General features: G+C 47.1%; 1 protein-coding gene across 1 annotated transcript; it reads right to left on the bottom strand.

Annotated features, from left to right (window-relative positions):
• Positions 1 to 1193: 1193 nt before the first annotated feature.
• Stom (stomatin) lies at positions 1194 to 22337 on the bottom strand. Its single transcript, XM_048432240.3, has 7 exons — positions 22179 to 22337; positions 13217 to 13320; positions 12245 to 12317; positions 10656 to 10738; positions 8256 to 8459; positions 6926 to 7060; positions 1194 to 3104 (listed from the first exon to the last, which is right to left on the bottom strand). Exons 1-7 carry the CDS (start codon positions 22258 to 22260, stop codon positions 2910 to 2912), a joined length of 876 nt encoding a protein of 291 aa, XP_048288197.1. The 5' UTR covers positions 22261 to 22337; the 3' UTR covers positions 1194 to 2909.
• Between the last annotated feature and the right edge of the window lie 2245 nt (positions 22338 to 24582).

Below are 24582 nucleotides of genomic sequence, written 5' to 3'. Positions count from 1 at the left end.
AAGGGAAAGATGGCAGCCTGCTGTGCACAGCGCTTGGCACCAGATAAACTGTCATTCTCTGAGTGTAATCCTTAGTTGGCACGAAGCTGTTTTAGGTAACTGGATATTTATTCGTAGAGTTAGGGTATAGGAATAAGCTTGTCCAGGAGAGTTCTGATGTTTCGAAGGCACAGTTGCTGGAGCATTCCCCTCCTTAGGTATACACGTTTGCACGCTGCCCGAGGTGTGCAGTTTTCAGTGATGCTCTGTGGCTTTTAGCACACTCTCAAAAGGGTGGCAGATAGGAGCCACCCAAGAGCATGGTACAGACTGGATGGTTCAGGGGAAAACCCTCAGGACCACGATTTTCAAATCGGAATCTGCAGGATTCTATGAGGGACTCTGTGTCTCAGAATTACAAACAGAATTCAAACTCCACTTAAGTGGTAGGGAGATCGGATGCTAAGAAGCATAGCTGATGGACAGCCCGAGGTGAAGGCCCCTTCGGTAGCTGTTCTCACCAAAGCACTAAGAGCTGTAGATGTGGACACTCTGGGAAGAGACACGTGTTCCAGTGGATCATTCCCTTGGAAATAAAGGTTTGCTGATAAAAGGAAATCTGAAAAGCAATGATAGGTGGCCAGGCTCGACAGTGTGGGGACTCACAGGGTGACAGCCAGGCATGGAAAGATGGCAGGGACTCATATGGTAGTAGCCAGACGTGGGAAGACAGTGTGGGGAGTCACAGGGTGGACGGCCAGGTGTGGGAAGACAGGCAGTGTGGGGACTCACAGAGTGGATGGCCAGGCGTGGGAAGACAGCAGTGTGAAGACTCACAGGGTGGACGGCCAGGTGTGGGAAGACGGGCAGTGTGGGGAGTCACAGGGTGGACGGCCAGGCGTGAGAAGACAGCAGTGTGGGGAGTCACAGGGTGGACAGCCAGGCGTGGGAAGGGGAAGACGGGCAGTATGGGGACTCACAACAGTGAACTTGAAAGCATAATAAACCCCGTGTTTTGCGTTTTCTTTTTTCTATTCGGGTCCATGCTGTGAACACGTTGTTACAGATAGTCAATCAGCTCCTCTCTTTGCCCTGAATCAGTAAGGTTTCAGAACCTAAAACTGAAGTTAAGATTTAAGCCCCCCTCAACTATGAACGCAAACTCCAGTGAACTTCTTCAAAGCAACAACACAGACTCCGACAGAGGAAACTGGTTAGGGATCCACACTTTATTACGCACGGCTGAAGGGGAGAACTCGTGACAATCCACTCCAGCACCCTTCCCGTGGCTCGCCGTTCCCCTTCCCTCCTTGTGACTGCGCTGTAGTCTACAGGATGACTAATTCACAAGGCACAGAAGCAAAGGCCAGTCGGTGTCTGCTGGGAGAAATCTAGAGACCCGCTGTATCATTTTCCACCTCTGAGCAGTGTTTTCACCAGGACATCGGTGTACCTGGTCCTCAGTGCAGGGCAAGTCACTTCTCCAAACAAATGAAACCATCATTTTAAATTCAAAATGTAAATGCAACTGAAGTCCTGGGTGGAAATCTCTACACACCTCTAGAAAACCCAGCTGGGTTCAAGGCTTAGAAACAGGGTGTGAGGGAGGCAGAGGCTCCATGTGGGCCTGGCAGCGCACAGCTAATGGTGGATGTAAACAGTGCTCCCACACAGGGGGCTGTTCTTTTAGGCTTCTCCAGGTGAATCAAGAGCCTCAAAGATGTTGCAAAAGTCAACACCAAGCTTTTCAGGCCAAGGGAAGGATGTCACAATAAGAAACTGTGGCCCACAGGGACCGACCACTTCCTCTATTGGTATCAACGTTTTGTATGAAACAACAGCAAAAATCCTGATCAAACAAGCATTTTCCCTCTGCAGCGAGAGCTCAACATGGGTGTCTGTGCAAGATTAGGGATCACACGCTCCCGCTCCGTGTGCTAAACTGCTCAGGTAGGATTAGCAGTCACAATATTCATAGTGTAGACCAGCATGCAGAGAGCGAAGTATAATGGTTTTCTTAAGATTTTTTTAAAAGGTACTTCTGTACGTAAACTATTCAAATGGGCATATAACAATTATTTATAGAACTTAAAAAGTTAGTTTTAAAAAATCAAAAAATTAAAAACTTGATATATGAAAATAGGCAAAAGTGAGAAAAAGCACTTTTGTGACAAGAATTTAGCTGCTCTTAAAGGCAGCACAGAAAGGGACCATCAAGTTGTGGGGGAGGCGAAAAGGGCTTGTAAAAACTGCAGGCATTGTTTTCAAAAGGACCACTCACCACAGTGGGGAAGTACGGTCCCCAGGTCCCCAGAGCAGGGAGGTACAGTCAAGCCGAGTCCTGACAGGATCATGAAGGAGTCTGGGCTCAGATCAGATAGACAGACACTGGGGAAATGCCCTTCAGGATTCCCTGACGGGAAGGCACAGGTGGCCCAGAGAAGAGGTGACACAAGTCCTCACCGTGCAGAGCATTTGCCCAGCGGGGTCGGGTGGCATGTCGAGGCTGTGTCCCTCGCCCGGCTTGACTGCTCACATAGGGCTCGGACAGTTTAAAGGAAGTTAGAGAGGGCTTCAGCCTACCACAAAATAAGATGCAGATTTGTAAAGAGTAAGGTATTGTGCATAAACCACCCATCTGTCTCTCAGTATTTACAAGCTAGTGATTTTGTTTGTTTTGGTGCTAAGGATGAAACCCGGAGCCTGCTACACAAATGCTCTACTATTGAGCTACATCCTAGCTCCAAAGTGGTCTCTCAGCTGCTCTTAGGATTCCTGTCCCTTCTAAGAGTCCCTCGGTCTACACACAGAATAGGGGAGGGATGGGAACAGTAAAGCTTCCTGCTAATCTCGCTGCGAGTGAATGGCTAAATTGGTCCCCACTTTCCCCTGGGAAGGGTTCAGCACAGAGCTGCACAGACCTGCACAGCTCAATGTTTTGAGCCCATGAGGCCCTGCAGCATATCAATGGGCAGAGGGAAGACAATGGTGGAGTTCTTCTCTGCAGCGATAGTGGTCAGTGTCTGCAGGTACCGGAGCTGCAGGGCAGCAGGGGACTCGGTGATAACCATGGAAGCTTCTTTCAGAGCTCTGGACGCATTCATCTCTCCCTCAGCTGCAATCACCTACGGAGGGGGAAGAAGAGGTCAGTTGGCAAACAGCATGGTGCCACCCTGCGGTCTTCAGGTAAGGGCTCATGTGCTTTAGGCAGCATTCGGGACTTCCCAGGAATCGTCAACGCCTAGACACTCACTTCCAGATGTTCTTTTCCTGAGACTGCATTGCTTAAGGATGTGTCTGGCTCAAGGCATTCTCTTTTACTGCTGCCTGTCCCCCACTCAACAGGGAAGCACAGTCACACTGAACAGGGTATTGAACAGTCCACAGCACTGTGAAGGGGTGAACGGCTGATTTCGTGTGTGGATACAAACTCTTTGCAAATCACGTGGATCCCAGTTCTTTGAAATCAAAGAAAGGAAAGACTTTATTGAACCAAAACCTGACGATCCTGTTTGATAGAAGAAGGCAGTGTGAGTTTTAGCACACGAACTCGTGTGCACGCTAGGAAGTGCATGACAGCTCCACAGTAACGGGTACTAACCACCCACGCACATGTGAGTGACCCCTCACACATTCAGGAGCGTATTAGGAGATGACTTATTTAGGAGAAACTCTGAAACACTTGCAGAACCTCTTCAGACCTACAGAAAGCTTTCGTTCTAGCCTGTCCTGAACATGTTGCAGTAGGATGATAAAATATTTCCCAATAAGCTGCCTTGGTCATGGTGTTTCAGCACAGCAATAGACAAGCAATAGAATAATACACTTCTCTAGAAATGGGACAGCATTTCATGGTATGATCATGAGGCAGACAGAGCAGAGAAATCAAGTTCTGAATGTTGTACCCAAGTCGCAACCCCCAGTGAGACCACCAGGATCCAGTCAAGCCCAGAATGCAAAAGCAAGGTTTATTCAGCACACTCTCCAGCCAGACTGGGGCCTCGACCACTATTCAACACAGCGCAGTAGGGTGGAGCCCCCCTCATCATTTGGGGTTGACATTATATAGGCAAAAACCACAAGCCAGGTTGATTTGGGCCAAAGGAATTGGTCTTACATAACAGCAGGTGTCTTATCTCTAACAGGCCCCCTCCCCACTTTTGAGTGGCTTCCTCTGCTCACACTTTCCTAGGGGGCAGTGCTGTGTTCATTCTTGCTGCACGCTGTTACTGCCTGTGAATAACTCAGCCTTTATCCATCTAACTCAGGATGAGTACTTGGAAAGTTTCCAGGCTGGGGTGAAGTGTCTCTGTGGCACACCCTGGTAAACATGGACATGGGTCTGTGAGATACACACTGAGGGGCGGAGCTACTGGCCATGGGCTCTGCAAACATTCAGCTTTGGTAGATATCGCTGCACTGCCTTCCAAAGTGATGGTACCAACAGGCATTCCCACAGTGGAGCACAAGGGCTCCCATTCCTGCCTCTCCACTCCTAGTTCCTCTCATACTGTGTTTTCAAGCCATCCTGATGGATACCTAGGGTGGCATCTGCCTGTGACTTGAATCTGAGTTGCCCTGTGGCTTATTAACTTGAGGACTTCCATTCTGGAGTCTGTGTTTATGGTCTCTCACCCACGCGCTCGCTCTCTCTCTCTCTCTTTCTCTCTCTCTCTCTCAGCAGCTTGCTTACTGAAGAGGCAGCCACCTTCTGTCTTCCCGTGAGAACTTGAGTGTGAGCAAGGTCGCAGCCATTTTGGAGCTATTTATTTCGTAGTGTACTTTAAGAAGCAGGCCCACTGTGCGGACCCCACCCTTGAGGACAGCCAGCTGTTGCCCAGGTTCATGTCACAGCTGTCAGGCTAAGGGGCAGCATGGTAGCCAGAGTTCTAACTGGCCTCCTTTATCTTTGCTCCTTGTTTAGAGGAAGACGGGAACTGCTGAGATGTTGTACAAGGCCAGTGGTGGGAGTCCCAGAGGAGATGGGAAGGGAAAGAGGGGAGCAGAGAGTTCCCACCACTAATCAACTGTGGGACCTTGAGGAAGCCGCTCTGCTCTTCTGGGCCCCAGTTCTCACTGACTAGGACGGCAAACAAGTTTCATTTGGAAGGCTAACTCCAAGCCGTTGAGGGTTGTTATCTGGAGCGCCACAAAAGGGTTCTGATGCCAAGTCTAAGCTCAGGGGAAACAGCTTCGCAGTTAATCACTGACATGGGGATAGAAGGTGCAGGTTCTCGGCAAGGGATCCTTTGATTCTGATATTCTATGCATCAGAAATTATTGTTTTACATGGTATAAAAATGGGCTTTTAGCCAATGACAGATAATAAGGTAAAAGCAATTCCTAGTTTCCAAATACCCGAATGGTAAGAGGAAGCTTCTCACAACACTGCACATCCTGAAAGTGATGGTTTGGCAAGGACACACGTGAGAGTTCTGCAATCTCACGGACATTGGTGAGCATCTGCAGAAGGCATGGCAACTCCGGCGAGGCAGCATGCCAACAGGCTACTCCTCTGTTTGCTACTGGCAGCTAAGACACTCTAACGGCCAGTCTGTGGCTGAGACAGGTATCCTACAGCATGGGCAGGGTTCTGTGGTTGGCCATTCACAACTACTACCCCTTTCTAGTGATGACAAACTGGTTTGCTCCCGTGTTTGCGAGACCTGTCAAAGGCACAGCAAACCCTCCTATGAAAACTGCTCCCGCTGTCCACAGGGTGGGGCTGCGTGGCCATGCTGGGTGTGCTCGCATCCCTGTTTTCCCAGAGAGAAGCCCTTCTACACAGGAAGCCTTTGCTCTTTATAGCCCCTTAGGAATGCTGGAACTTCGGAGTGAGGCACTCTCCACCATGGGCTATTTACAGTGAGAATCCAGGTCCAACTCTGGAGAGGCCTACCTCTATTTCCGGTCCTGGGGGTTTAGGGAGATGCTGCATATTTTGATACATTGTCATCTTAAAAGATACAATTCTTTTTGATGCTAGCTTAACAAATATTACCTCAGCATTCCCAGAAGGTCCACTCATGTAGGCTTAAGACAAAAGCAAGATGAAATGAGAAGAAAGAAAACACAGAAAGAGAAGAACCATGTGGGAACAGGATAAAGAAGAAGCAGAATGAAGGAAAGGGCCCTGGAAAAGAGAGGGAGTGGAAAAAATGAGAACGAGTGGGGGACGGGTGGCAGCAAGCTGAGGCAACTGTCCTGCGCTCTGAACGGCAATCTGCCTTTAATTATGAACTGAGGAAATCAAGAATGCGGCTCACAATCGTGAGGGAATGATATGAATCCAACAGACCAATATTCCCATGAGACCTAAGGGAAAAGTCCAAGATGCAGGACAGTGTGCGCTGTGCGGTGTACTTGTGCCAACAACCCAACAACCTAGTTAAATAAAATGCAAGGACAGGACTAGGGAGACGGCTCACCAATAAAGCCCTTCCTGTACAGTTCTCCATGAGGACTGGAGTTTGGATTCCCCAGCACTCATGTAAAAGCAAGGCGTGGTGGCACACATCTGCAACCTCAGTACCGGAGGAGGGGAGGCAGGCGGGTCCTGGGGCCTTGCTGGCCAGATAACTCCCTGTCTCAAAAGTGCGCGAGCACACACACACACACACACGATGTACTCGTGCATACACACATGCACACATGTACACACACAAATGCACAAACACATGTGCATACACACAATGCACTCACACACTTGCATGCACACACATATCACTACACGCACACATGATGATGCACTTGCATACACACACACACACAACTGTTAAGAGTAGTAGCCTCTGAGGAAATAGGATTTGAAACAATGGGAAGAGCTTCTATACTAAACATTCAGGGCTAGTTCACTGTTTTTCAATGAGAGTGTTTTTATTTCTGTGGATTTTAAAAAGCAAATTGAAATAAACAAAACAGAACCTAAACAAGCAGGAAACATTACCTTGGCTCTTGCCTCCCGGGCAGCCTCTGCCTCTGCAGCCATGGCTCTCTGGAGCTGAACTGGCAGTTTCACGTCCTTAATCTCCACGCGCTCCACCTTTATTCCCCAGTCATCGGTGGCGTCATCCAGTGTACTCTGGAAGGAGAGGAGAAAGCGCCTCTTCCAGTACCCTGCCTCGCTCACATAGGTCAAGAGCAGGATGGGTAGCATACAGTGAACAGCTGAGGCCATGGTCCTGTGAAACATGAACCAGTGGCCAGCTTGGGCTAAGCTTGCTTTGTCAGTATTTGCCTGCCCAAGTCAATGTGAGGCCATGAATTCCTGTTTCACTCCTCTCTTCAGAAGGGCAGGAATGAATCCTTCTATGAGGGTATGATGGCGTCACACAGGCCATATATTCCTTAGCAGGGCGGTGGCAGTGATGTTGAGGCAGGACCGCAAGGCCAGCCTGGGTTATAGAGCAGGTTACAGGGCACTCTGAGCTGTAGAGTGATAGCCGTTTCAAAACAAAACAAGCCACAGACTTAACCATGGTGAAATCTCTATGAAGGGCAGGAATTGCTATTTATAATACCGTAACGTTTTTGAACAAGTCAGCCTTACTATTAGTAACATCTACCTCACAGTCAAGACCGGAAGGCATGACAGGTATGCGCAGATTCATGGACCTGTCCACACACCAGGGCTTCAGTGGTGTTCTTGCAGAATAACATCTAAACCATTACGGTCTTATGATGAAGACAGTATGGATTCTGGGAAAAACAGAACACTGGAAGGAATCTAAAAATAGCATGCACCTGAGTACCATGAACCCATGGATGTTAGTCTGAAAACATTTATATATAAAGTCTGGACCCCTGGAAAAGAAAAAAAGGCAGCCATGCCGTCATCAGTCATGGATCCAGAGCAATTATCTCTTCGGGCTAAGTGACAGAACCACCTTCCTCACCTGCTGTGGGATGAGGCTCGTGTACACTGTAAGCATTTGTCACTCTTATCAGTATAATAAAACGCTGATTGGCCAGCAGCCAGGAAGGAAGTATAAGTGGACCGGCTAGACTAGGACAATTCTGGGAAGAAGAAAGGCAGAGACGCAATCACCAGTCAGACGCAGAGGATGCAAGATGAGAATGCCTTACTGAGAAAAGGTACCAAGCCACATGGCTAAACATAGATAAGAATTATAGGTTAATTTAAGTTGTAAGGGCTAGTTAATAATAAGCCTGAGCTAAGAGGCCAAACAGTTTATAATTAATAAAGCTTCTGTGTGTTTCTTTGGGACTGAATGGCTGTGGGACTTGGTAGGACAGAAGCTTCCATCTACACTCACCTGCATGTGGTGTGCAATCTCCTCCCTGTCAGAGAGAATCTGAGACAGGTTCTTGGTGCCCAGGGCATTCCTCAGTGTGGTTTGTGCCAAAAGACGGGTTGCCGAATCTGCATTGGTGATATTTGCCACAGCCAGGGTTGCATTCTGAACACGGTAATAGACCACGCCATCCACACTGATTGTCACTGAGTCCTTAGTGAGGACCTACAGGAGGAAAAGGACAATCACACACCCACCACAGCTTTCTCATTGTCACTATAAATGCTCTTCTTTGAATCCTTAAGCAATAGCTTATTTTCTTGAGTAAGGCATCAGAAGGTTAATTACACCTTTCGAGATTTCATCAAACATTCCTAGTTATCCAACTCCACAGATTATTCAACCACTCAACAGATGTGGAGATGCCACTCATAGCTAGCATTGTTCTTGTTCATTTCTTCCCAGCACTCAGATGTCTTCTCAGTGGCCTCCCTGACTATTACGGTCAGGCATGCCCCCTGGGCACCTCCCTGCGCCTCTGTGGAGGGATGCAGAGTGGGATGCGGAGTTTTCCCCATAGACTGAGTTTCCTTTCTTTTTTGCTCATTTGATTTTTGTTGTCTTTTTTGTTTGTTTGTTTGTTTGTTTTGAGACAAGGTTTCTCTGTGTAGCAACCCTGGCTCCTGGCTGTCCTGGAACTTGCTCTGTAGACCAGGCTGGCCTCAAACTCACAAAGATCCTCCTGCCTCTGCCTCTTTAGTACTAGAATTAAAGGTGTGCATCACCACCCGACAACTGTGAGTTTCTTACGGGCAGTTTTCTTTGTTTCTCTGGCACTGACAGTGTGACTGATACCTGGTGAGTCCCTACATGAGAGATGAACTGAAGTGAGATCCTAGAAAACGAGTGATGAGCCACGCAGGGGCGAAGTCCAGAACCTGAGCTGCCTCCGCTTGCACTCAGCTGGGTGGGCAGTAGCAGGCTGTAAGTCATGAGACCTGGAAGCCCCTCATCTGTGACTATTTCTATGATGATCAAGGGAGGAGGTGTCATGAAGGAAGCCTTTTAAAACATCCCCAGCTATGCCAATGAAAAGTAATCACAACAGCTAAACAGCCCCATAGCCCTGCCAAGCTCCAAAGCAGCAATCCTCTTTTGTTGTTTAGCAATCTAAAAATATCCCTAAACTAGAGAAGAGGGGAACCTGTTCACAAATGCACAGTTCCCTGCCATCTCATGTGACAAACACTCTCACCACCATGGGAAAATGAATGTCACTCACAGATCTTGCCACTGTGGCTGCCTGCCACAGCTGTGTTCAGAGTGTCCCTGCTCGCTGTTTGCTGTGGGCAGAGTGTTTATCTCCCTTTGCTGCAAGCTCAGAGGGGATGGGGAAGAGCTGCTTGCCAAGTTCCAATCCACTCTGGGCTGGCAGCGTGCAGGGGAAAGGGAACAGCGAGAGGCAGAAGTGCACAGCAACATGCCAGATGCCCACAATGTTTACACAAGAAAATGCCACACAATTCCCAGCCCTCCCGGGAGCTCCAGGGAGCCCATCAGTGACAGGGAAACATGCAGAGAATCTGGAGATGTCTGCACTGAGAAGTCCGACCATACCAGATGCTTGGATCAGTACCAGTAAGGGAGTTCCCATCTGGTGTCTGGATTTTGTGAACTGTGATAGGAGAAAGCTAGGCTCCAGCATCATGCTGAGCTCCCGGCCTGTGCGCAGGGAACATGCTCTCCCTCCTCCCACAGCTAGGCTAGCCCGTTCAGCAGCCATGGGGACTCCTGTCTGCACTGGTTACTATGTCTCCTGACATATGGGTACAATGGCCATGACAGAGCTGGTGTCCAGTGCAGTGAGCCCTGAGCGGAGGGGAAAGCAACAGAATCCCAGGATTTGTCTCAGTGCAGTGCGGCCTTCTAGGAACTGGCTGTGGATGCTGACTGAGCTGCTTGTGAAGATGCCGGAAGGGAGCGAAATGACAGAGACTCCTAAAATACCAAATGAGCAGTTGCTAATTCTGTGGCTTCTCACCAATTTATCTCAAATAAAAATAAGACCCTTAGAAAGGATGTTCAATTAGACTGAATTTGTTTTTCTGTCAGAAACCATGGAAGAGAGCTGTGGTGGGAACAGTGAAGCTCCATGTCCTTGGGTCACACAGTTTCTAACGACAGCAAGTAGTGCTCCCACGGCGCTTCAGTCCCCGCTTGGAGTCTCACTCACTCCTCACAACACCACATTAAGTAGGCCTCACCGTTATGACCTCCATTTCATAGTTGAGGACGTGGAGACACAGAGAACTGAAAGACTCAGCCAGGGCTGCAGAGCTGGGAAGGGGAAGGCAGTCGGCTGACAGCGCTGGTCTAGGGCAGGCTGTGCGAGCCCTCGGCCATAGCTAGAGAACGGCTCACCTCCTGAGGAGGAATATCGAAGGAGATGGTCCTCATGTCCACCTTGATCATGGTGTCAGTGCAGGGCAGGATAAAAAACAGACCTGTAAACAGGCACAGGATGGAGAGACCGGACTGGCTTCAGCTGGAGCAGCCCTGACGGGCTCTGTCCCGACTGCAGTTTTTAACACTCTCGCCCACCTCTCACCCAAGAGCTCAGTCCTGAGCACAGTACAGTGCCTCCACTCTGTTATGCTCTCCCTCCATGGCTCTGCATGGAGTTATCCCTGTCAGGAATACTCTGTGGCTAATACTTCTTCATGCCTCGCATTCAGAGAGGGCGGCCATAGTTGTACATGCAGGTATTTACAATGTTTAGAAGGCTGAGGCACAAGGATTTCTGGGAGTTTGTAGCCAGCTTAGGGTACACAGTGAGTTTCAGGTCAGTCTTTGAGATGCTGCTTTGACAAGAACAGAACAGAACAGAAAAAAAAAGCAAAGCCAACCAGAGGGGCTGAGATGGCTCAAGAATGTTTACTGCTCTCCCTGAATGACCCAAGTTCAGTTCCCAGCACCCACACAGACTGCTCACAACTGCCTGTACTCCAGCTCCAAGGGCTCCAACTATCCATGGATTCTGAAGGCACATACACTCATGTCACATATCCACATATAATTATATTTATTTGTTTGTTTGTTTATTTTTGGTTTTTCAACACAGGCTTCCCCTATGTAGCCTGGTTGTCCTGAAACTCACTCTGTAGACCAGACTGGCCTTGAACTCAAGATCTACCTGGTTCTGCCTCCCCAGTGCTGGTATTGAAGGCATGTGCCACCACGCCTGGCTAACATATAATTTTAAAATAATAAAAATAAGTATTTAAAAAACCAACCAAACAGAAGCTGGGACAGCTTTGCCTAGTGGCCGCTCTTCTCTGGGTCTCCTGTGCGCTCCAGGGCTCTGTGGCTACTGCACCGCAACACTAAATGCGGGCCGTGGCTACCGGCTCTTATCGGGGTCCAGCTGTCGGACAGCAAGCCCTTTGATAAGGGACTGTGTTCAGTTCTCCTGGGAATTCCCAGAGCCGAGTTGGGCGTGGCAGCACGTTCCTTTAAACCCAGCATCTAACTGAAGGCTTTCTTTGGATGGATTCCCATGCTCAGCCTCCCACAGCTGTGGCCAATGCAAACGATAACCTAATCACCCTAAGCAGATAGTAATGGGTGGGACAGCATTAGCCTGGCCAGGCCACTAGCTACTACTGCCATAAAGCTTTTGTTCTAAGCAGAGGCCTCACTGGGGACTCATATCAGTAAGGCACTCCAGTCTCAGAGTGGAGAGAGGGCTCAGCAGTTAAGGGCACCTGATGGTCTTCCAGAGGACCAGGGTTTGATTCCCAGCACCTACACTGGGTAGTTCCCAAATTCTGTAACTCCAGCTACAGAGGGATCCCATATCTCTGGCCTCTGTGGACATCAGCACTGATGTGCACACACCCCTTACACACACACACACACACAAACACACACACACACACACACACACACACACACTTATAGGTTTAAAAAACCAGAACACTTTAGTTTCCAGACAGAAACCCAGTACTGACCAGGTCCTTTGGCGCCTCCTTGCAAAATGCGACCCAGCCTGAAGATGATGACCCTTTCGTACTCCTTTACAATCTGGAATACAAGCAGGAATGAAAAGTCACCATGATGACCACACGCATGTGCAGACATAGCTTCTTAAACGTGTTTCTGCTCTGGCCAGGCTCAGAGCCTCCTGGTGTTTTCTCCATTCCCGACAGTGTCTATAGACATCAATTTGGCGGTTGCTCTTCCAAGCACAGTGCTTATTTACTGTGCACACACCCTTATACTTCTTACAAAGCAAGGGGTGCTGGAAGGCACGACACAGGCCTCTAGTCTCAGGGCTCTCGAGGCAGAAGCCAGAGGATGATGAGTCTGGGCCAACCTGGACTACAAAGTGAGTTCAAGGTCAACCTGCACTACCTAGAAGCCCCTGCCTCAAACCCAGAAAAACACTCTGGTTGTGGACACACTGGGAATCAGGGCGAGCGGGGAAATCCATCTCCACCCCCATTAGCGTCCCTGCTGATCATTCATGTTTTGTCTGCTCAGAAAAGCCTATAGCTCTTTTTCTGATTCCATTAATTACAACAAAATATATCAAAAAATGCAGGTCACATTATTTTAGCAAAATGCAAATGTAAGGTTTAGTAACTTCGTAGGAAAGCTGTGCTGGGGAGCGCTCGCTCTGTTCCAGGCTCTGCAGTGAGTAGGTTCCAGGCTTTGCAGGCGGTTCATTTCATCCCCGCCATCGTCTGCAGCAGAGACTGCCATTTTCTCCCATTTTGTAAGTGAGGAAACATGGCAGTGGTGGTACTGCCAGCGAACCCGCCCTGCCCTCCCATCCTAGCTGTAGGTGCTTTCTCACGGTGGTCTCCCAGCCCGACACAGGCCCGTACAATATCCCTCTATGTCCCTCTATGTCCCATAGGCCTAGGGGCTTATGGAGGTAGAAGCTACCCTGCTCCAGAAGAGAAAGAAATGCTCTTTACCTTTATGCAAATCCATATCGATAGTGGAAAGGTTATAACTACGAGCAACAACGAGACAGCCACCAAAATCCATCCACATGGTCCCAGTTCTGCCTTGGAGTTTTCTGTTGAAAACAAAACCATACAGCCTGTTACAGGCCAGCGTCACTGCACCTCACTCCTCCCGGAACAGTCCTGTGCTCACCACGCTGGCTGCTTCACTGCACCTCCGGCTAAGTCTCACATGGCCTGAGGGCGGCCCATGCCTCACCTCACCCTCATTTCACCAGCTAACGCTAATCAGACACTGCTTTTTATTTTGCCTCATATATGAAATGGTGAAAACAACGAACACTTGGCTTCTACCACATACAGTGAGGAATAAAGAGTCATAACCAGGTGGGGAAGAGGAACGGTATCTGCTCGGAAGATTCAGGAATGGAAAGGAAAAGAGGGGCACACCTCAGGCTGGGGGTGAGAGTGGACTGGGATGGCTGGATCACAGCCTTTGTCAGATTCCTAAAAGTAAGGAAAACACTAACAAAAAGACAGAGGAAATGTGTGTTCTAGTTCAGGGCGCAGCATGGCTCATGACAAAAATCCTAAGGCACATACCCATTACAGTGTCTTTGCACAAATGACTTCTGCACACCGCGACCCGGCTTATTAACTGCCACCATTTCCCGGTTAGTAAAGGGGATGTTTCTGGTTTCTTGCTATTAAAAACAATGCTGTGATGGATATCATTGTACTTGGTTTTCCTCCCTCTTTTGCATATACATAGTGCTTTTGTCTGATCACAAATGTAACACATATACATCTTGACACAAAACCATGTAGAAAAATATAAAAAGAGGGAAAAGCTACTTTAAGCTCAGAAACAGTTAACTATTTCAATATATCCTTCCAACCTCTTTCCTGGTTCACGATATATTTTAAAATTCAAATGAATAAAGTTAGTAATATATTCTCCTCCAGCTACTGTTCATCTTTTATTAGCCTCTGTAGCCATGAACCTGTACTTTTCTTGTTTTTGACTTAAAAAAGTTGTTGCACTACTGAAATTTACAACGGGCCGCCAGTGAGATGGCGCAGCAGGTAAAGGTGCTTGCTGGCAGGATGGGGACACTTGAGTTTGATCCCTGAACCCACATGGTAGAAGAAGACTGATTACCGCAAGTTGTCCTTCGACCGTCACACGCATGCTGCCACACTGTCACTGTGGCATGTGTGCTCTGGTGCATGTGGGCTCTGATGCATGTGGGCTCTGGTGCATGCGGAATCTGGTGCACGTGCGCTATGGTGCATGCGGAATCTGGTGCATGCGGGCTCTGGTGCATGTGTGCTATGGCATGGATGCACATGCACAGAAACACATTTTGTTTAAAGTCAAATAGTTCTACAAGTTAATACAGAAGTGCAGTTCCCATCATTACACTGAGATTCTTCAAAGCCCAGAGAAGTACATGGCATCAGAGATGAGGACCAGGGAGTCAGGTGGGTAGTCTGAAAACTGGACACAATTTTGTCCATATCAAATGCTTGACTAGAAATACTGAAGCAGCTCCATCAAAATCCCATCCCATCTGATCACAGTTCAACAAAGTGTATAAACTACACTTGGTTCCGCTGGGCTCATAAATGAATCTCAGTCAGTCATGATTGTTGGGCAAATAAGAAAAAGCAATTCTCAGTTATCCACCAGAATTTCATGAGCCTTCTTTCCTCAGACTCTCTCAGTTATTGATTTAAGGCTGTCTCCTTCTGCAGCTTATGAGGAAGAAAATGACAAGCAACAAGCAATCAACATTCCTGAGACATTGTGGCTTAAATACTTGTCAATGCTTTGTTGGGGGAAGACTTCTAAAGAGCAGGGATCTCACCATACTTGACTGTAAACTCTGCTTTGCTGTTTTTCATGCATTTCCTTTTCCACTGTGAAATGCCTGAAAACTGCATTAAAAATAAACTTTTAACCAATCAAAACTAGGAGTAAGGAGTTAGGTGGAAAGATGGCTCTGCTGTTAAGAGCACTGGCTCCTCCTCCATAGGACCTGGGTTTGATTCCCCGCAGCCATTTGGTAGCTCACAACCTCTGTAACTCAAATCCCTGAGGAGACAATGACCTCTTCTAGCCGCTACAGACAATGCACGCATGTGGTGTACAGGCACACCTGTATGCAAAAGGCTGAAGCAAATACAAATAAGTGAGCCGGCTGTAGTGGTGCACACCTTTAATCTTAGCACTTGGGAGGCAGAGGTCTGAGTTCGAAGCCAGCCTGGTGTACAGAACGAGTTCCAGAATAGCTAAAGCTACACAGAGAAACCCTGTCTCTAACAAATAATAACAATAACAATAATAAATTAAAATATTTCAAAAGAACCTAAAATGATATATATCTATACATTTAAATTTATTATTATTCAAATTGAACTTACTTCAAGAAAAGTAATATAAAACCAAAACCAAACATAAAAAGGACAAGTTGTACAGCACTTTTGTCCCTGGCTCCAGAGAAAGTGGTTCCCTCCTTGTAAGCTCCCAGACCAGTGCTCAGAGCAATGTCTGATGCTCTCCATCCGCCGTATCTGGCTTGTCTGAAGATGAACTGGAGCTGGCAGTTCATCCCAGGACTAGACGTCCCTGGGAGTAATGAATCCCATTTCCCACTGAGATCTAATTACTCTGAAGTTCAAGATGCACTGGGTTCTCTGCTGAGAAAGGCCAGCAACCGCCTCCTGTCTACGATGAGGGCTCAGTCACTGCACTGTTGAGCAAAGGGGAAGGGATGGGCTAGAGCTGCTGAACTATCTCAGCAATCCTTTCCTTCCCTTTCCCGGAATGTGAGCGGAACACTTTATGTTATAAACCGTCCTGACCAGTACTGTCTGGGTAGGGGCAGATAGGATTCTAGGAGTTTTATACTAAAAACACATGCTATCCACGTCTAATAGCACTTTATTTAGGGGTAAATAGGCAGTGAAAGTAAAGCCTTGGAAATTTTTATTTCCTTCTTAAAAGATTTACAGTCAAGATGCAACTGTCCTCGTCCTCTTCCTCCTTTTTAAACACCACTGTTCCTCAGCGAATCTTCTTCATGCGAGGAGCCAGGAGGAAACAAGCTCTGCAGTCCACAGCGTCTGAGCGAACACTCCAGTCTACCGTGGGAGGGCAAAACAGTCATGGGCAGCACACACTATGTGTGTGCAAGGATCATGGCTACATTCCTACAAAACTCACTTATGTACACTGAACTCTGATTTTCATGTGTAGCAAAATATTCACTCTTAAAAAGTATAAAAATGTAAAAGTTGGACTGAAGGATTTTTTTTTTTTTAATGTCAAAACTATTTCAGAGCCTGGAGAGATGGCTCAGCAGCTAAGAGCACTTGTAGCTCTGGTAGAGGACCTGGGTTTGGTTCCCTGCATCTACATGGCGGCTCACAACCAGAAAGAATCCTGTTCCAGGAGATCTGATGTCCTCTTCTTGCTATAACAAGCACCAGGAACACATGTAATGCAAATAGATAGATGAAGACAAAACACTTGTATACATTAAATAAAATTTAAAAATCTAAAAAAGAAAACCTAAAAAGAGAGCTAGTCAGCTGCTTTCTCAGGAAGTGAGTGGGGAGGAAAAGAAATGCCGTAAAGGATGGCAGCGTGCGTGCGTGCGTGCGTGCGTGCGTGCGGCAAGCACGAGAAAACACTGGCCACGTCGGGAACTGCCCAGTCCGTGAAACAACTGCATTTTTCTGGGAAGAGAAAGGGAACCCCCTACACGAACCAGACTGAGACCTCAGGCCCGCGAGGGTTCCGGAGGGAGCACACTTCCGACCACTCTGTCCTAAAGGAATCATCATCTGCTTTCCACAAGGGGTTATTCTTAAAAGACAAAGAAAAAAACAAGACACAAAACCAGACCACAGCCTTTTTTTCCTCAGGAAGGGCTAACCATGACCCCTGTGGAGAAAAAGAAAGCAATTTGCAGCCCAAGGTTTACACAGACAGGACAGGCACTCCTTTCCTTATGTTAGTGTTTCTTTCTCCTCAAGGTTCTTTTATGTAGACAGAGTTACCAAGTCCTCACGAGCCACTGGTCAGCACGGTGGCACACACCTCCAACCAACACTCAGGAGGCAGATGCAGGGAATCTCTTTGGGAATGAGACCAGCCTGGCCGGCCTACAGAGTGAGTTTCAGAACAGCCAGGACTACAGTAGAAAAACCCTGTCTCAATAAAATAAAAAAACAAAAACTCTTTGGAGCTAAACAACATGTTCATTTAAAATAGAATTTAAAAACATAGAACACTTTATCATTGGATTCCCAAGTCTTCTTCAGAAGAACTGCTAAGACATATGGACGAGATCGAAAATCCAGAGCCCAATCCCAGCCCTACCACTCCATTTTCTTCTCAGTAAAATGGAAGAAAAAACAGTGCCTTTCACAGTGCTATGAAGACCCAATGAGAAATTACGTAAAATGCTTGACACTTTAAGATCACTATTAAATTGCTCATAAGGATTAAGTGTTTGACTGGGTGACCTGCCTTCTGGGACCACGTACCATGGAGAAAACATCAAGACTAACGATCTGCTTGGGGACTCTATCTCAGAGGAGGAACAGATCATGGATGGGGTAGTAAACTAGTTCTAAACTGTGTCAGTCCATCTGTCTGTCATACACGTTCCCCTAAATGCAAACATTCTAAACGGGAAATGAGTATATTTCTGTGAGTCTAGCTGTCATTAATCTTTTTATTCTCTGTTTTCTCTATGGAGTGATGCCATAATAATCTTCAAAGTTTCAAAAGAAAATTAACATATATCTGTGGGAGTCTCTGTGACCACCACAGGCAGTAGAGGGTTGATCCAGGAGAGATAAGAACACAGTTTGGTTAAACGACTCAGTAGCCAGTGTTGGTTCAAATTCTGAGTCTGATCCAAGTAGTTTATTTTTGGCATAGTCAAGCACAGCACAATTTGGTGAAATACTTCCTGACAACTAACTCAACCCTGCGTGACAATGAAGCTGTTTATAAAGTATATGTGACATATTCCAGAAAGATGGGGCCAGCAGATTCGCTGAGAAAAGAAGCTCATGAAAAGGCCTGGGGGAGGCTCTGGTGTGGTCTCACCACACAGATAGTGCACACCCACCGAGCTTTTAGCCACCTCTCTCAGCCTTCTGGGTGGAAAATGGGTTTCCCACCTCTCTCTTTGAAGAGACAACCTTGTGTGTTTAGCATTTTGGGTTCCCTAGTGCTTCTCTGGAAGGAGCACATACATATCTTCTTATTCGATAATCCTGGGAGACAGAGAAGTAAGATTGTGCCTAACTATGATGAGGAACTGGCCCTCTGGAAGTGGAACTCCTGAGTGAGCCCGGTAGTGGTGGTGCTGAGACCACAACCCCGTCTCTACTCTAACGCTGCTCTCAGCTCCGTACACTATACTATCTTCTCATGAGTGCTCTCTCCAGTGGACAACGCATTTGACGTCATTTTTATTGTCTTATACTTGAAGGCATTTTTCTGGCTGCATTTTCAAGGCTCCACTTACTAAAATAGCAAACAAAAGCTTGAGGTTCAAGTTTCTTTAGTAGTCCCAGAAAGTAGGCAGAGGCAGAAAAAGAAAGAACAAGTGTATAGTAAGAATTCCTGATCTGCAACTTCTGTTTTTGTAAGTGAGGATTCTTACTAGGCACAATATACTTTCTTGCCAATTATGGTTCCTTTCTTGTTAATGCAAACCTAGATAAGTAGTCTGTCTATAGGAAGAAAATATACCATCCTAAAATCAATGAACAATAAAATAAGCTGTCCATCAACATTGGTAAGATTATTTACTCCCTTCCACTTCCCTTTTCTTTCAACATTTTATTCAATTACTATGTACTTTATGCTGAAGTTTTTTATTTTGGTTCCCCACACACACACCTTAAAATAGGCTTTCTCTGTGTAGCCCTGGCTGTCCTGGAACTTACTATGTGAACCAGGCTGGCCTCAAACTCAGAGATCCACCTGTTTCTGCCTCTTGAGTGCTGGGATTATGGCATGTGCCACCACCGCCCGGCTCATACTGAGTTCTTACAATGAGGTTAAAAAGGAGATGGTAACAGATCAATCCAACCGACACTTCAATACCATACAATAAATGTTATGTCAGAAGTATGTCCAGGACCTTCGGCTGACACAGTTTATAGGAAGCTGCTTCTCTGTGGCCTCTTTAAACCTCACCTTTAGTCCCTTCTGAGCCACTTCAGCAACATTTCATATTTTAAAAGCAGAGCAGGCAGTTACTTTATCTTCTACAGTGTTAGACTATTCAGGGACACTGAAATCTGTTTAATCATAAACAATATATACACAACAGCTTCCGTAGTCTTGGCCTTCAGTTGAGCTCATTTATTATCACTGATAGTTTAGTTCAGGTCAATTATTGAGTTAAAGTTCTCCCCAATCTGATCAACTGTAACAAGCGAAATAAACAGATCCGTCCCATGATTCTGCTTATTTCCAAGAGATCCTCCCAAAGGGACTTATCTGTTGACAAGGCTCCCCGTTACAACAACACAGGCCTTCGCAAGCCACCCACACTGTTCCAGTACACACTGAATGCGCTGGCTTTAGGTAAACTGCCTTGATTACTCCTAGGTTTGGTATATTTGTCTCTAGGACTAATTCCCTACAAGGCCAATGAGCAGAGCTGGGCTTTGTAACTGCACTGCGGCCATCAGAAGAGTCCTCGAGTGACTTTACCCAGGAGGTCCTGATTCGCGCTGGGCTCCTCTGGGCTTCCTTCCTTTGTTGCTTCTTACCCCATGAAGTCCTCAAGTTGGACCAGACTATACTTTGGTACCTGCTTTACAGACAGCTAGCCGTGGGATCAGGAAAATGGCTCGGAAAGTCAGAGCCTGGGTTGGAGACTTAGTTCTGAATCCTTTGAGCTGTACTTTTATCTCCCAGCTCTCAGCCTCCTTACTGAAAGACAGGGAATAAAGACACTGGCTTTATTGGCAGGGTTGCAATTGGATGCTTATAAAGAAAGCATCTAGCTATGTTTGGCACATGACACACATATGGGAAACTCTATTAAATACCTTATAGTAATATTTTTTTTCCTAATGTCAAACCACTGAGGCTCAAAATTAAAAACAAAGAACTAGAAAGCAGGAAGGTGAGATGTCTCAACATGCAAAGGCGCTGGCTGTCGGCAAGGACGGCCTGGATTTGACTCTGGATCCCACATGGTGGAAGGAGAGATTGATTCTTGCAAGTTATCTTCTGACTTCCACAAGCCAGCCACACACACGCTAAATGTGTAAAGGTTTTAAAATCGGAAGTGACAAAAACTAAGCAAAATTTTATTTGAGTATATGCTTCAAACAGAACACATCCATTTTCACCAGTTCTAAAAGATTTCTGTCTAAAACAGATAAATGTAGAGTCAAAAAGAGGGAGTTAGAACTAAACACCAAACTGGTCTATGACCAAGAAAACGGAACGATTTTGAAATGCAGAGATCATGCTTCTTCTCAGGGTGCTGTTCCACATGCTTTCCCACTGCGGGAGGTGGGCACCCGCACTTTTATCTGCGCCCAGACCGCTAGACAGTGGCCTGTTCAAGTTTTGGAATCACTGAAATATGAATTTAAAGTACGGTCCCACTAATCCTGTGTGGCTAAGGCAATCTCTCTGAGTATCAGATGTGAGGATCCAATAAAATAACGTTTATAAAATCTAGTGCCTTAGCCTACTAAGTGTGTTTTTGCTTTGCTATCATTCTCTCTAATTTTACTATACTCCCAATTTGGGAAGTAAAGCATAGAGCAAGATTCACACACACATGCTTTTAGGTCTGATATTGAGAATGGGACCCAGGAACTCCTGCCCGGTGCTCTACTACCACACTCTGGAGTCGTCTGAAATTCTTGAGATACTCCTGAGAAAGAATTTACGGAGGTGTTCCTGGCTTAGGGGACGGGATTTAGACGGGAAGACAGGCTGACTTTGCAGATAATCCGCACGGATGACAGCGTTCTCTGCTGGAAAAACCCACTCAGCCTCCTAAATCTCTCCCACTGTGCCATCCTCTCTGAAATTCCATCTTTAGAAATAATTCCTTTGGATCAGTAAAGCTCCTGAGAGCAGAGCAGAACTCCTGTGAGGTCTATTATCTCTTACTGGGCATCTCCCGACCCCAAGGAGTTATCCAATTTAAAGGCTCAAGTAGGTAGTTCTTTCAAGGACTCTAATTTCTTCATTGGGAATAGGATGCGGCTTCTTACAGTTCTTGCCTTCAAGACTAGGAAGGCCCCAGTAAGGTGTTGAACAGCGGACTGTTTACCTGGAAAGCGAGATCTCTAAGACAAAGGGGGATAGAATGAGACAGACAACGGAGCTGGAAGGAAAGAAGGCTGAAGCCTAGCCCTTTCTTAGGAAACTTACTTAGTTTCCCGAAGCTGGGGATGGAGGGAAGCGGGTGGGAGTTCTTCCCTGGTCCATAGGCGTGGGGATCACCGTATGGGAAGCTTCCCTTATGAAGCGCTGGGGCAGGAAAGAAAGGAGAATGGGCGAGGCTGAACCCGCGGGAGAATCGCCTCTACCACAACTGCCAGGGATTGCCCTGGTCCGCGTGCATGGCGCGAGATAAGGAAGCGCTGGCACCTGACGTGGCTTCTAGGACCGGAAGGATAAGCGAGTCCCTGCCTGCCAGGATCCCGAGCAATGGATACACGCCCCTGCCAACGGTGCGCCCTCTTGGTTACCACACAGGTTGCATCCCAGCACCCGGAAACTATTATCTCCCAGCCCGAGAAACCAGGGACAAAGGAGAAAAGCGCGGTTCTGAGGAGTGCACACAGTGCAGGGGAGACGAGCCTTTCGGAACCCGGTTGTCAGTGGGGTTGCCGCTGCAGGTTGGGGGTTCGATACCCGGGGGCTGGCTCAGGGCGGCTGTGCCAGACACGAGGGACTCACCCCTGAAGGACTCGGGGATCCGCTGGTGATCGGAAGGTCGTTTCTCAGACATATTGCTGGAGTCAGAGTCGCTCCTCACCATGTCAGTCCCGAAAGCCGGAACCTCAGAAAACCGTTAGCAACGACTCCACTTGAGCTCCGGATGCAGCTCCGCCTCTCGCTGGAATCCTCCCAATAGGCGTCCGGAAATGGAGAGGACACGCCCCTTCCCCCGCCCTCTCTCGGGCCGCGCCGAGGGGCGTGGCCGGGGGGCGTGACCTGAAGGGCGTTGTCGGAGGGGGAAGAGTCTGGGAGAGAGAGACTGGAATGCTTAGGACCCCGCCAAGTTCTCGCCCCACCTCCCGGAAGGGTGATCCCAGGAGAAGGTGCGGGAACAAGGCGGTGCTGAGGAGAGGTTCTAAAGCAAGGCCTCCTGCAGTCCCAGGCATCAGAGAGGAAGGAGCGCCCTCGTGTACGGAGTGCTGAGGCCAGCCTGGGGCACAGTGTAGGTGGTGTGAGAGGAAGGAGCCCACGCCACCGCCCTCTCCCCAAAGTGGACGGGTTCCCGGGAGGTGCATTTATTTTTTTTTCAAACAAAACTAATTTATGAAGCATCTGGCCTCTAGCTGGCGGTTCTCCCAGTTGGTGGGCACAGTGCCAACCCTGGTGAAGTTTGTATTATACCACAAACAAACAAACTAAGGGTGTTGCGAAGCGACAGCATAGAGAATTCATTTTGGTTAATAGAAAGAACCCGAAAGACTTCTGTAAATAAGAATGTGATCTTGGGTGTCCCTTGAAAGATGACAAGGAACCAACCTTGGGAATGGGGGCAGTTTTGTTCATGAGAGTCAGGCCTGGATTCTAACGCTACATGTTTACAGTGCCCAGACCCAGAACACTCCCAGCCTCGAGTTGCCTCCCTTGGGGAAAACCTCACGTTTGAAAAATTACTGCTGTTTTATTTTCCTTCTTTGCTCCCAATACAAACTGTTCAGAGAAATGTGAAGGTACACAAAATAAGTTTTTAAAGCCATTTTATTTCTAATTAAACACAGAATTACAGCTGCAAAGACATTACGGAGGTCAGAAGGACCTGCTTACCCACGTTACTCCTGCCTGGAGTTGTAGTTTCAAAACAGGAAATTAGCCCTGGCAGAATATGTATATAAATACGCCACTTTATCGCACACGTATTCTTGTGACCACAGTTATAAAGATACGGAGCTATTGCATCCCTGCCCAGATCTTCCCCTTGGTCCCTGCAATCAGTGTTGGCTGTGTGATTTCAGATGCTGCACAATGGTTTGCTCTCATAAAATGATAAATATTCCTGGACTTTATAGCTCTTGTTGTAAACAACAGAACACATAACAGTGGAGAGGGATAAAGACGGCCTTTGTTCGAGGTGAAAGTTTAGACTTTTAAACCTTCTGACTCATCTCTTCCAAGCTGACTTCCCATAATATAGGTCACACGCTCGCAAAGCACTGATTCTAGCCCTGGGGGTGGTGGCACAGCTCACGCAATCGCGTTACAAGCCTTTCCAGGTACGTTGTGGAGTAGAGAAAGACCGGCTGGAGTAGTTAGCAGTCTGATCTCTTGAACTCCTCCTTGATAAAGTGCCCAGCCTCATCCATATTTTCTTTCTGCTATAAATATGGCCCAGAGGCTTGAACTTCCTGTCTATGCTGTGGCTCTCAGGGAAGCAGAGTAAATAGGAAATTAAACCCTCTTGCATACTGTGATAAGGTATTTAGGTTTCACAGCTTTTTACTGGAAAAGAAAATGGTATTTCAAAGTGTGTTTGTCTGTACTGTTCTGGCTATAAACTGAACTCTCACGGCAGCCCCAGCCAGCGTCATTTCTGAAGCACTGTCCTTTGGGACACAGGGCTTGGTAAACATTTGCGGCACTTAATTCAGATTGCATCAGTTCTAGCATTAATTCTGGGCCCCAGTGAAGAGCAAACTTCTGGGAATAGATGAGAGTTTCCAATTCTGAGTTAGATATTGTGACTATCACTTGCCAATAATACTGTTATATTTTGACTTTCACACGAATTCTCTGTAAATGACTGCTTTAAATAAACTTTAAAAATAACTTTTAGGGGGTTCAGTGGTTAGAAGTACTTTTGTTCTTCCAGAGGACTTTAGTTTAGTTCTCAGCACCCACACTGGGCAGTTCATAGCCACCTGTAACATCAGTTTCAAGGGATGTATCTACTCTCTTCACGACCCCGAGAAGACCAGGCACACATGCAAAGAACTTACATACATGCAGGCAACACACACACACACACACACACCACACACACACACACATACACACACACCACACACACATACACACATACACACACATACACACACATCACACACACACACATACACACACACATACACACACATACACACACACCACA

This window comes from Myodes glareolus, chromosome 21, assembly GCF_982192425.1.
Source record: "Myodes glareolus chromosome 21, mMyoGla1.1, whole genome shotgun sequence".
Taxonomy (NCBI): domain Eukaryota; kingdom Metazoa; phylum Chordata; class Mammalia; order Rodentia; family Cricetidae; genus Myodes; species Myodes glareolus.
The sequence above is the reverse complement of the archived record's forward strand: the minus strand, read 5'-3'. Positions and strand labels throughout refer to the sequence as shown.